The sequence below is a fragment of the Squalius cephalus genome (assembly GCF_949319135.1).
Source record: "Squalius cephalus genome assembly, chromosome: 7".
Classification (NCBI taxonomy): domain Eukaryota; kingdom Metazoa; phylum Chordata; class Actinopteri; order Cypriniformes; family Leuciscidae; genus Squalius; species Squalius cephalus.
Genome location: NC_137128.1, coordinates 20,048,192 through 20,061,278, shown reverse-complemented (window position 1 = coordinate 20,061,278; position 13,087 = coordinate 20,048,192). Strand labels below are relative to the sequence as shown.

Below are 13,087 nucleotides of genomic sequence, written 5' to 3'. Positions count from 1 at the left end.
CTATCTATCTATCTATCTATCTATCTATCTATCTATCTATCTATCTATCTATCTATCTATCTCATCTGTATGGCTGTCTAATAATAATAATAAATATTATAATTATTAATGTTAAAATAAATAAAGGTCTAAAATGCATAGTATTTAACCGAGTTTATATTGGGAAAAACTGAAACACTAAAAAAAATTAAGAAAAAAAAGTTAAACCAAACGAAATGACAAGATCCGAGAATAGAAAATGGCATTATGTCGAAATTATTTGAACGCATTTCTTACCGTAAGTACAATGGGAGTTGTGTTGTTTTTTACTGGAAAATGACGTAAAGCCTTATAGACCAAATCATGATCTGTGTTATGAGGGAACCGTCGAGCAGCCAATCAGGATCAGCGTGTTGGTCACGTAGTTTATCAGAAGAATCTCATCATCAGTTTCCTCGGAAGTGAATTGCTGTCTGAGAATCTGACGATCTTGTTTCCTGCTTTTTTCGCACTGGACGGTAAGGTAAAATCTACTAACATGATTTTTTATCATTTATAAGTTAAATAGACTTTGCTGTAATATTCCAGACACACCGACGACATTCAGAAACCAGACAGAAGTGTGTTGAGCGTTTCCGCAAACTTTCTGTTTCTGTTAAACTGCCTGTAAAGACTCCAGGTGTTCGTAACGACATGCTTTACTGTATTTTAAAGAGGAAATGTTGTTCTATATATATATATATATATATATATATATATATATGACAGAATATCCATTTTACTAAAGTGTTCTGTAATTTTTAGGTATAGAAAATGCCAGCACTTCGTTAATATAGTGCTGAGAAGAAGAAGTCGGTCATGGCCTCGGTGATATTACAGGGGCTCGAGGTCCATTTTTACCTGCCAGAGAAACACCAGATCATTCATCTCTCAGGTAGTTTCACAGCAGAGGAACTGTGTATTGAAGCTGCTAAGAAGTTGGGTACGTTTTTCAGCCTTTGCACAACTTGAACACTGTATTACGACAGAGGAATATGAGACTCACTGTTGTCTCATTATTACAGGTATATCACCTTTGTGTCACAGTTTGTTTGCCCTGTATGATGAATATAGCAAGCTCTGGTATCCACCCAATCACTCCTTCAACATTGATGAGACAACCAGACTGAAGCTTTTCTATCGCATGAGGTATTCCTGTTCTTAGAATTTTCTCATCTAGTTTTCCTTCCCAGTTTGGTACAAGCAGCATTTCCCACAGGATTTCGTGAAACTACGGGGGGTGATGGCCTCCCTCTAGGACTGTAAAACAAATGCACTGTAAAATAAATGTAAATGAAAAATAACTTCACTCTAGAGTAGAGAAATTGCCCTAATTTCTTTATAATTTTGACTTTTCATAATATGACTTTATCTTATAATTTAGATTTTTTTTGTCATAATTTTGACTTTTAATCTCATAACTATGCTATAGTATGTTATCCTTATGACTAGAATGTAATAATTTCAATTATGCGGATGTCATAATGAAAATAATGCATGAGGTGCCCGTTGCATTCCCAAATGCTCTCGCAGGCTGTCAGATTATAGGCAATTAATGGGAAAAACTGGACAGATATTTGAACTTTTCCCTATTTACATTATAACCACATTTTTGGGGCAGGTTTTATTTTACGAACTGGCATGGGAACAGTAAGACATCTCCTGCAGTGTGCAGACACACTCTTAAACGAGGGAACGGTCCTATGGGCGCACCTGTGCTGGATTTAGCTTCACTGACGTACCTTTACGCACAGGTACGGTGACAAAAACACTGGACAATGTTAAAGGACGGGTTGTTCACGAAAGTTGTGGCTGCTCATTTTAATGTGTGTTTGTGTTTGACAGAGTCAGACTGACTTTCAGAGTGGTCTGGCACAGCTGCGTAGCGCTCGTGATGAGAGTGACGTCCAGCAGATAGAAAATGAGTGTTTGGGTATGGCTGTGATGGCCATCTCCCATCAATCCATTGAAAAAGATATTCCTGTCAGTGAATTTGAGTAAGAGCTTTTTATTTCTTTTTCTTTTAAATCTTAAATACATTTTAATGTATATATCAAAAAATATAAATAAATGTGTTTTTCTAAAATATTTTTTTTTAAATAAAAGTTAAGTATATTTAAAAAGAAACATACACATAAATGTTATTAATGTATTATTGTTAATAAGTATGAATTATTAAGCCATTACTTGTTATAGAAAAATAATTAAACTAAATTAACAGTTGACTTTCATAGTGTTGATATATGTTTAGACTGGAAATGAATATCCTAATGAGCTTTGATTTCTGATCACAATTATAAAGTTGAATCATCCCAAATTTCACCCCCATGTGATCTAAGAAACGATTTTAACATTGATGACTCATTTTATAATTATTAAAGTCTATCTGTATCTTTCAATGTTACATTTTATCTTTGTCAGGTACAAACATTACATTCCCAGTGTCCTATACCAGTCCATACGTCACAGGAGCATTCTCACACGTCTACGCATCCATAACGTCTTTAAAGTGTTCCTTGAAGAATTCATCAGGAATACTGTGGAAGGCAACAAGATCAGTACGCATGACCTGAAGGTCAAATACTTGTCGACTTTAGAGACTCTAACTAAACACTTCGGCCAGGAGGTGTTTGAACCCTCTTCCCTTATCATACATGACAATGAGCAAATGCTCAAAGACTCCAGCTGTGCTGCTGGTGTTGACCACAAAATCCTGGTGTCTGGCACCTCTGGCATTCACTGGTGTAAAGTCCCCTCTGTGGTAAGAAGGCCGTAGTACAAATAATATCCACATAATAATATAATATTATAAAACAATAACAACTTTATGACTTCTGTATTGTAGTGTAGGTGCTGAAGTTTAACACTCTGGTTTAGGGCTTGGTTGAATTATATCTTGACAATAAGTTTCCTTTTTCAGAAGAGACATAAATCAAAGAGAGACCGTAAGAAACTGAGTAAAGAAGCGTCAAATGATCAAGGAGAGGAAAGATGGACACTCTTTTCAGACTTTAATGAGATAACGCATCTTGTCATCAAATGCTGCGTGGTTACCATCCACAAACAAGATGACAAAAGCATGGTGAGTCTCACTGTGAGATTTGTAATCTGTCAGGTTTGGTTCATTTAGGATAAGTCGTAACTTCATAAACCCTTTTTTTTATTTTCTTGATTTTCTCCAGGAGCTGACGTTGGCATCCCAGGAGGAGTCGCTGTCCTTTGCCAGTCTTGTAGATGGATACTTTAGGCTCACAGTAGATGCACATCATTTCCTCTGCAGGGATATTGCTCCTGTCTCATTGGAAAGTAACCTAAAAGAGGGCTGCCATGGTCCAATCAAGTTAGTACATTCACTCATCGTGTTTAAAGAAATAGTTCACCCAAAAATACAAATTAACTCATGTTGTTACAAACCCGAATGACTTTCTTTCTTTTGTGATTTTTTTAAAGGAATATTCACAGTAATTTTTTTCCATTCAATGAAGTTAGACAGTAATCAGGGTTTTGAATCTGAAAAATAGCTTTTTTTGAGGAACAGACCAACATTTTATTCAGTATTCACTTATAAACTTTCCCTCCGCTGTAGCTCTCAAATCTGTATTTTTGCTTATTTAAACCTGAATTTGTTCAACAGAAGTTTGAAATTTTGGGGTCAGTAATATTTATTTTTAAAGAAATTAATACATTTATTCAGCAAATTCATCAAAAGTGACAGTAAATACATTTGTAATGAGAGCTTTATGTTTGATATAAATGCTGTTCTTTTCATCAAAGAACCCTGCAAAAATATATATCTCAAACATTTCAATAGTAGTGTAATAAATTCATCCCATAATGCATATAAAATTCCATAGACCTTATTCACAACAGCACCATCTTTGATTTTTAACGGGAATGAAAGCGAGTCTGTGAGGCATAGACATTCATCTCTTCAGCGGGTTGTACCATTATTTAATGTGTTTTGGGATTGTTCTGCTGATGAAAAAGCAAAAATGTTTTTCCAAGAAATTTCAGTAGACAAAAAACTCCAGACAATATGAGCTGTGGAAAATAAGTGATCTAAGAGCTTTATACAGCTTACAGCAGATGCCATTGAAAACACAGTAAGTCTATCCCTCACAGCCTCGCTTTCATACCTGTCATGGCGCTGCTCTGAATCTATAGCTCTTATTTAATTGCTCAGCATCTACAAATGTAATCAATAATCAAATGACAGAGAAGAATGACTTTGGAGAGCAGATGTAATGGTATCTTATTTGTACCCCTCAGTACTGAATATGCCATCCATAAACTCAAGCACGAAGGTTATGAGGAGGGCATGTACCTGCTGCGCTGGAGTACTTATGACTACGACACTATTTTCCTGACTGTCATATGCAATGAGGTATACACTGTTACTGTACATGCTGCTGGTGGAAAAAGAGGCTTCAGTAAAAGTTGTGCATGTCAAGCAAATGTAGAATAAAGGCCAATTCACACTGCACCGACAGACGGCACTGCGACAGGTTTTATCAGATCAGTGTATTACCCCTGTCGGAACTTGTTTTCGGCAATTGAATCCACGCTGAATCAACGTTTGTCAGTCTTAGACTGCCTGAGAAGTGACGTGCTGTAATCGGGTGACTGTCGCCGTTGGTCTGCGGCTGTCGGTGCAGTGTGAATTGGTCTTTAAGGAACATACCTTATATTAGAAAATATGTTTGCGTAATAATAATATACTGAACTGAAGTTGAAAGGTCAAAACTGACCCATTTTCTTTTAGAGGGATTATGATGGTGGCATCAGCAAAGTCTTCAAGAACTTCCAGATTGAAGTGAGCGCACAGGGCTTCCTCCTGACTGGGACTGATGTTGTGAAACCCACTCTGAGAGAGCTGACGGACCACCTGTCTTGCCAGGATCTCTCAACAGGCCAAACCAGCATAAGACTTGAGCGTGGCTGTCCACCCCAACCAAAAGGTACTGGAGCTTCCTTCCAACAGTACAGATACTGCAGAAGTAGATAGCCAGAAGTTTATAATGTTTGTCTTCTTAACGAAATAATTTAAAGAGGACTTTGTTTTTACATGTTCAACTTTCTTTAGTGTGTGATGTTGCTGTTTGAGCATGAGAAAGGTCTGAAAAGTTACAAAGCACAAAGTCAAAGGAAGTTATTCTCTATATCAGTAATCACAGAGTAAGCACTCCCAGAAACACCTCGATTGTAGTCTTGGGTTCCCTTTCAGTCGCTCACGTTAGACGTAACGTCGACGTGACGACGTAATTGGGATCACTTCAGGGAGCCCTATCAACTTCGAGTGTCTACGGAACGAGCCAATGAACATTGGCATGCGTGAATCGCGTCACACCCCCGCCCCGCAGCGCGGGTATAAACAGGAAGCGGGCGCACGCACACATTGTCTTTCACTTCGGAGCTGAGCTTTTGTGAGACTTCTGTCTACAAAGAAATCAGCCCTTGAAGACTTCAAAGAGATCTACTCTCTGCCTACAGTGTTGGCGTGACGGCGCGATCAGCGGTGGCCGCGAGCATTGCAGCTCACAACTGCTGTTTTCACAGCACTATTGTTCTGTGTCTGTGTGTGTGTGTGTCGGTTCGGTGGGCGTTTCCCTGTGTGTTCATTCACACCGCGGCTACCCCTGTGTGCCTCAGCACTGAGAGAGTATTTTTTCTACCTTTTTTATTTTACTAAAAGAGCAACACAAGCGTGACCCTGCGTCTTTTTCAAGATGTCATTCCGCTTGTGCGTTTCTGGATGCCGTCGTTCCCTGGCGCCAGCAGATGGCCACAGTAGTTGCCTCTCGTGTTTGGGCATTCAACACGCTGAGGCAGCTTTTGTGGATAGTTCATGTTCCCATTGCGGGAATATGACTATCTCAGCGCTTAGATCGAGACTCGCTTACCTCAAGGGAGGTGCAGTCCACTCGCCTATTCCCCGATCTAGTGTTTATTCTGCCCTGCAGAATAGACCTACTTCGGTGCATGACCAGGGTGATCTGAGGATTACCGTGAGGGCTTCCCCGTCGAGACAACCTCCGCGGGCCCCTCACACCTCACAAGCGCTGTTGCCATTGGAGTCCCTTAGTGAACGTCTTGGTCCTTCTCTGGAACGACCAACCGTTTCCTTTGGGGCTCCTCCTGATGACCAGATGTCGATCGCAGCATCGGAGGGGGAGCTTCAGTCCTCTGGAGATGACGACTCGGCTGCGTTACCCCCCTCGGGGCGTGTAGCGTTGTCCGAGACCGATCCAGAACGGGCTGCAGGCCGCCGAGAAGGTTGGGCTTGCGTGGAACCCTCCACCACGTCCCGAACCTTCTCAGTTGGACCATTGGTTTCTCGGGGCGGGCCGTGCGGGTTCTCAGTGCGCCGCCCCGGTACCTTTCTTTCCGGAGGTGCATGAGGAGCTTTCTAGGACGTGGAAGGCACCGTACAGTGCCCGAAACCGTTCTAGTGGCTCCTCCCCCCTCGCCACCCTCGACGGCGGGGCAGCTAAGGGGTATGTGGATATCCCCCCTGTGGAGCGGGCTGTCGCGATGCAACTGTGTCCGCTTCCTCTTGGTGGGGTAATCCACGCCTCCCGTCCAAGGCTTGTAAGTTCTCGTCCAGTCTAACAGCGATCCAGTGCTTCCGCCCTCCATGCCATGGTGCTCTTGCAGGTCCACCAGGCCCAGGCGCTCATGGACATGAACGAGGGTGGTTCTGACCCAGAGCTCCTCCGGGAGCTCCGTGTGGCAACCGACCTCGCCCTCCGGGCGACGAAGGAAACCGCACGTTCAGTCGGTCAGGCGATGTCCACCTTGGTGGTCCAGGAGCGCCACCTTTGGCTCAACCTGGCGGATATGAGGGACACCGATAAAGATCGGTTCCTGGATCCCCCTCTTTCCCAGGTTGGGTTGTTCGGCGACGCGGTCGAGAGCTTTGCCCAACAGTTCTCGGCCGCACAGCGTAGAGCCAAGCCACAGGAAGCTGACCCCGCCCGTCCAGGCCGCTGCCAAACCAGGAGGCAAGCGACGGTGCAAACGACCATGAGACGGGCGGCCCAGAGGTGGATCAAGTTGCTCTTCAGGAGATGGCGAACGCGCCACTTCTTCCCCTGGTGGAGGGCCGGGCGGAGAATCTTTTGTTTCCTTTTCTTTTTGTTCCGCCACTGACCCACAGGTCAGGTGGTACCCACCTTTTCAAAAAAAGAGCAATTTCTGAAACCTCTGGACCCCAAGAGGGCGTGCTTGGCAGTCGACGACGCCATGCCTTGTCACTCCCGAGCCCCTCTTTCATCGCCAGCGGGCAGCAGTGTCTGTGTCCTGGACGCACTGACGCCTCCGCACACTCACTCTGCCCTTCGACGGAAGCAGGTACGTGCTGCACCACACACTCAGACCTCACTTTGGGCCGCTGTGCAGTCCGAGTCGGGTCCCTGCATTCCGCCGCGCTGCCCCACCCTGGGTACGTCAGTGGTGCCGTTGGTCCCGCTTGCTCGGTCTCTGGGAGCCTGGTTAACGCTTCCTAGCCCGTCTCGCTGGCTCATCCGTACCATCAGACTCGGCTATGCGATTCAGTTCGCCGGTGCCCCCCTGCTTTCAAGAGCATTCTGTTCACCCGTGTTCTGGCGGACAATGCCCCTGTGCTCAGGGCAGAGATCGCAGTCCTACTGGCGAAGGACGCGATCGAGCCGGTCCCTCCAGCCGATATGAAGACCGGCTTCTACAGCCCGTACTTCATTGTACCCAAGAAAGGTGGTGGGTTACGACCAATCTTGGACCTGCACGTCCTGAACCGGTCCCTTCACAGGCTACCGTTCAAGATGCATACGCAGAAACGCATTTTCAAATGCATCCGTCCCCAAGATTGGTTTGCAGCGATCGACCTGAAGGACGCATACTTTCATGTCTCGATTCTCCCTCGACACAGACCGTTTGTTCGCTTCACGCTCGAGGGACGGGCATATCAGTACAAGGTCTTACCCTTTGGGCTGGCCCTGTCGCCCCGCGTCTTCACGAAAGTCTCCCATGTGTGAGCGTGGTGTTCGCATCCTCAACTACCTCGACGACTGGCTTATTCTGGCCCAGTCGAGAGAGCAGTTGTGCGAACACAGGGACATGGTGCTCAATCACCTCAGCCACCTAGGGCTTCGGGTCAACTGGGAAAAGAGCAAACTCACCCCCGGGCAGAGGATCTCTTTTCTCGATATAGAGTTGGACTCGATCAACATGACAGCGCGCCTCACAGAGGCCTGAGATGGGCGTGGAAGAGCGGCTCACGCCGGGTCCAAGTGACTCCGCACTGTCGCCAAACTCTCAGCTTGTGGTCGGACCCTTTGTTCCTGCGGGCAGGTGTTCCCCTGGAACAAGTGTCCAGGCACTCTGTGGTCTCCACGAATGCCTCTGCCACCGGCTGGGGGGCCACGTACAACAGGCATGCAGCTTCAGGTCTGTGGACGGGGCCTCAACTGCATTGGCACATCAACTGCCTCGAGTTGTTAGCAGTACGTCTTGCGCTGAGCCGCTTCAAAACGCTGCTACTAGGCAAGCACGTACTGGTCCGTACGGACAGCACTGCGACCATTGCGTACATCAACCGCCAAGGTGGTCTACGCTCCCGCCGCATGTCACAACTCGCCCGCCATCTCCTCTGGAGTCAGAAGCATCTGAGGTCGCTTCGTGCCGTTTACATTCCGGGCCTGCTCAACCGTGCAGCCGACGAGCTCTCACGGCAGCAGGTGCTACCGGGAGAATGGCGACTCCATCCCCAAGTGGTCCAGCTGATTTTCAGGTGCTTCGGGACCACACAGGTAGATCTGTTTGCCGCCCCGGACACGTCTCACTGCCAGTTGTTCTATTCCCTGACCGAGGGGACCCTCGGCACGGATGCTCTGGCACACAGCTGGCCCCGGGGCCTACTCAAGTATGCGTTCCCCCCAGTGAGCCTTCTTGCACAGACCTTGTGCAAAGTCAGGGAGGACGAGGAGCAGGTCGCGACAGCCCCTCCCTGGCCCATCCCTCTGAGAGAGTACCTGCTCTCTCAGAGACGGGGCACCCTATGGCACCCGCGTCCAGACCTCTGGAAACTCCATGTCTGGTCCCTGGACGGGACGCGGAGGTTCTAGGTGACCTACCCCCTGCGGTAGTTGACACCATCACTTCCGCTAGAGCCCCCTCTACGAGGCGCCTTTATGCGTTGAAGTGGAACCTGTTCGTTGACTGGTGCTCCTCTCACGAGGAGAACCCCCGATCTTGCTCGATCAGAGCCATGCTTTCCTTCCTGCAAGAAGGGCTGGAGCGAAGGCTGTCTCCCTCCACCCTTAAAGTGTGTGTTGCCGCTATTGCCGCGCATCACAATGCTGTTGATGGTAAGTCTTTGGGAAAGCACGACCTGATCGTCAGGTTCCTGAGGGGAGCGAGGAGACTGAATCCTCCTCGCCTACCCTCTATACCCTCTTGGGATTTGTCTCTGGTCCTTTCAGCACTTCAGAGACCACCCTTTGAGCCTCTGCAATCAGCTGAATTAAAAATCCTGTCCTGTAAGACAGTACTCCTGGTGGCATTGGCCTCTATCAAGAGGGTAGGGGACCTGCATGCATTTTCGGTCGACGAATGGTGCCTAGAATTAGGCCCGGATAACTCTCACGTGATCCTGAGAACCCGGCCCGGATACGTGCCCAAGGTTCCTACCACTCCCTTCCGGGACCAGGTAGTGAACCTGCAAGCACTGCCTTCGGAGGAGGCAGACCCAGCCCTGGCTTTTCTCTGTCCCGTTCGCGCTCTTCGTCTGTTACGGAGGCCAGCAGAAGGGGAAGGCTGTCTCCAAGCACAGGATGGCCCACTGGATAGTGGATGCCATCGCCTTGGCTTACGAAGCCCAAGGCGTGCCCTGCCCTTCCGGGTTGAAAGCCCACTCCACTAGGGGTGTCGCTTCTTCCTGGGCGCTGGCACACGGCGCCTCGCTGACAGACATCTGTAGAGCTGCGGGCTGGGCGACACCTAACACATTCGCTAGGTTTTATAGCCTACGTGTTGAGCTGGTTTCTTCCTGTGTGCTCGCTTCTACTAGCCGGTAACACCGAAGTTCCCGCTCTAGTGTCGGCTTGCTGCGCCACTCCCTTCCTAGGAATGGATACGTGCGCTTTTTGCTCCAGTCGAGTTCCCTACTTGGCGAACCCTGTGAGTTCCTCTGCACCCCTTCGGCAGTCAGACGTTGCGGAGCGTCTGACGCCAGGCCTAGTGCTCGTATGCTTGTGTAACTTGTACTAGGCTGGGTTCCATATGTGTGATCCCTGCGGCGATCCCATATGTGTAGTCTTCCACGACCAGCTCCCTGCGGTGAGCCCGTGTCTTCCCTTGGCACAGTCTGCTCTGCCGTCACTGTCCGGTGTAGTCTCCCCCTTCGGGTGGAGCCACCCCAGTGACATTCCATATGTTGCACTGCCCCTTCGGTCAGTCCATATGTGTATTCTCCACATGTTACCTCCCTTCGGGCAGGATGTGGCTCCGCAGCGTCCTTTCCCAGTGTTATCCAAGAGTTCCACTGTGTGGGGTATAATGGAACAGCAGTTGAACTCCCTCTACGCAGGTCTTCCGCCCCAGCAGTTGGGGGTCTGAGAGTCTTGCGCTGGATGTGGCAGCAACCGTGGCTTTTTCCATGGATCCCAATTATGTCGTCACGTCGACGTTACGTCGTGAGCGACTGAAAGGAAACGTCTCGGTTACTGATGTAACCCTCGTTCCCTGAAGGAGGGAACGGGAGACGTAACGTCCCGTCGCCACCGTTGCTGACCATCGCTGCATGGCCTTCACGAATCTCGGCTCCTCAGCGAAAAACAATGTGTGCGTGCGCCCGCTTCCTGTTTATACCCGCGCTGCGGGGCGGGGGCGCGTGACGCCAACGTTCATTGGCTCGTTCTGTAGACACTCGAAGTTGATAGGGCTCCCTGAAGTGATCCCAATTACATCGTCACGTCGACGTTACGTCTCCCGTTCCCTCCTTCAGGGAACGAGGGTTACATCAGTAACCGAGACGTTTTCCTCTGAGAATGAAGTAACTGTTCATAACAGGGTGACTAAAATCATCCTTATGACTTAAAATATTGCAGAGACAAGAATAATCTTCCATTCGCTACTTCACAGAGCAATCCAACCTCGTCATGATGACCAGAAAAGATTCAGCGTCACAACACTCTTCATTAAACGTCTTCCATAGGATCTTCAAAGAGGACATTACCCAGGTTGGACATTAAAACTGTGTGTTTATGTACACGATATGAATAAAGCTAAATCTGTTTACTAGAAAACAAACACATTTTCTTATAGTGAGAAGTTATTTCATGGTGTGTCCTGCTGGAAGATCTGACCAAAGCGGGCAGTTGTTGTTTGGAATATAGTAGCTGGTTTTAAACTGCCATTATGTTGCAGTGCTAAAAAAAAACAAATCCGCAACAAAACATCCATCAGCTGGCCTAACCAGCTAAATATATATTTTCTTGAAGTTGGCATGAAATGGAAGTTGCGATAGTCTTTTTTTCATCTATAATTGTGATGTATATCTGAGAGAAACATGTAGGGCGGGACTTGATTTTGTCCATCAGGAATTGATTGGATCATTTGATATTGCTCTGATGTCATATGAATGACAGGTTGTCCCGCCCTCACTCCAGTAAACACGTCATCAGAGAAGAGATGCAAGAGGGAGGGGAAGGTATTTTGATTAAATATTATGAATGCACAAAAAAAAAAAGATGTGCATGGATAAATAATTTATAATAAATACTGCAATATTCCATAAAAGTAATATTTGCCCATTTTAATTTCGTGGTGACTTTATGTGTTTTTGTCTTAATCTTAACACCCTTAAAACACATTTTCTTGAAAAAAAAAAACACAACGAATTTGTGTAAAATAATAAGACTTAATTTAAGCATAAATATAAGCCATGTTAGTGTGATGTATGTTTAAAACCTGAAAAATACATTTAAAATGTGTTCTCTAAAAGCAAGTTTTACTTTACATATCAAGTCAATTTATCTAGTTTTAAGGGTGTTTATTTTTTAGTGGAAAACAAGACAAAAATACTGATTAAGAACAGTTTGCAGTCTTGAAGCTGTAAAATAATTCAGGTTTAATTCAGATTTCACCTGAAGATGTCATCTTCAGGTTTACAATGGTCTACCAGTCCAGATCAGCTATTGTTTTCCAGATTAGGTTGGGTTTTCCAATAGGGACGACTAGACAACTTTTATCTGGAGCGTAGAAATGGAAAGAAATGGTCTGTCTTATGAAGCTGATGCTTGTTAAACAGGAGAAACACCTGGGTCAAGGCACTCGCACAAACATCTATGCTGGGAAGCTGAAGTTGAGAAATGAGGATGATGAGGGGATTTTGGGCCATGAGGAGGTGGATGTGGTTCTGAAGTTGCTGGGAGCAGGACACAGTTACATTTCAGTAAGTGACAACCCATCTTTTGATGATACACGAGTAAATAAGGGGCAATTGCTTTCACAAATACTTCTGTACTTCTCTTAGGCCTTCCTGGACACAGTCAGTGTAATGCGACAGATATCCCATAAACACATGGTTCTGATGTATGGCATATGCATGCACAGCATGGACAGTAAGTGTTCCCGCTCCACTGGACAAAACTGCAACAAAACTTCTTTGTATTTTTAAAGTTAAAGGAATAGGTCAGCCTTTATTGCAGATGATCTCACGTCTCATTGCTGTTGTTCTTCCAGTCATCATGGTGGAGGAGTTTGTTCAGCGCGGCCCTCTGGATCTGTTCATGAGAAACCATCGCTCTGATCTCACACCCTCCTGGAAGTTCCAAGTTGCGGAGCAGCTTTCCAGTGTCCTCAGTTATTTGGTACAAAATTTAAGTTTGAACTTGACCTTATTTCACCCTTGTTTACATTCTGTGTAATATTTCAAAGTTATGGGTCAATGTTTTAATGACTGTAAATGATGTATTTAAGGTGTACACATCTTAAATATTTATAGAAAATAGATTTTTAGAACATATTTAGTTTGGATTAGTTCCCAATCAGTGCTATTTTATTATTTTATATTAGGTATATTTTTGTATTT

The 13,087-nt window shown here is 46.0% G+C and overlaps 1 protein-coding gene across 2 annotated transcripts in view; it reads left to right on the top strand.

Annotated features, from left to right (window-relative positions):
* The first annotated feature begins 407 nt into the window (after nucleotides 1–407).
* Nucleotides 408–13,087, top strand: part of LOC307160858 (tyrosine-protein kinase JAK1-like) — a 29,105-nt gene continuing 16,425 nt past the window's right edge. Inside the window, exons 1-14 of one of the 2 annotated variants that reach the window (XM_079875148.1) lie at nucleotides 408–497; nucleotides 784–961; nucleotides 1,044–1,167; nucleotides 1,640–1,772; nucleotides 1,864–2,015; nucleotides 2,440–2,779; nucleotides 2,939–3,100; nucleotides 3,201–3,358; nucleotides 4,288–4,402; nucleotides 4,781–4,976; nucleotides 11,137–11,234; nucleotides 12,305–12,448; nucleotides 12,530–12,617; nucleotides 12,739–12,866. In XM_079875148.1, the coding sequence (XP_079731274.1) occupies nucleotides 838–961; nucleotides 1,044–1,167; nucleotides 1,640–1,772; nucleotides 1,864–2,015; nucleotides 2,440–2,779; nucleotides 2,939–3,100; nucleotides 3,201–3,358; nucleotides 4,288–4,402; nucleotides 4,781–4,976; nucleotides 11,137–11,234; nucleotides 12,305–12,448; nucleotides 12,530–12,617; nucleotides 12,739–12,866 (1,962 nt within the window). In that variant the 5' untranslated portion in view covers nucleotides 408–497; nucleotides 784–837. Of the gene's footprint in view, nucleotides 503–783; nucleotides 962–1,043; nucleotides 1,168–1,639; nucleotides 1,773–1,863; nucleotides 2,016–2,439; nucleotides 2,780–2,938; nucleotides 3,101–3,200; nucleotides 3,359–4,287; nucleotides 4,403–4,780; nucleotides 4,977–11,136; nucleotides 11,235–12,304; nucleotides 12,449–12,529; nucleotides 12,618–12,738; nucleotides 12,867–13,087 lie in introns of both variants that reach the window. The other variant, XM_079875149.1, reaches the window with a different exon arrangement.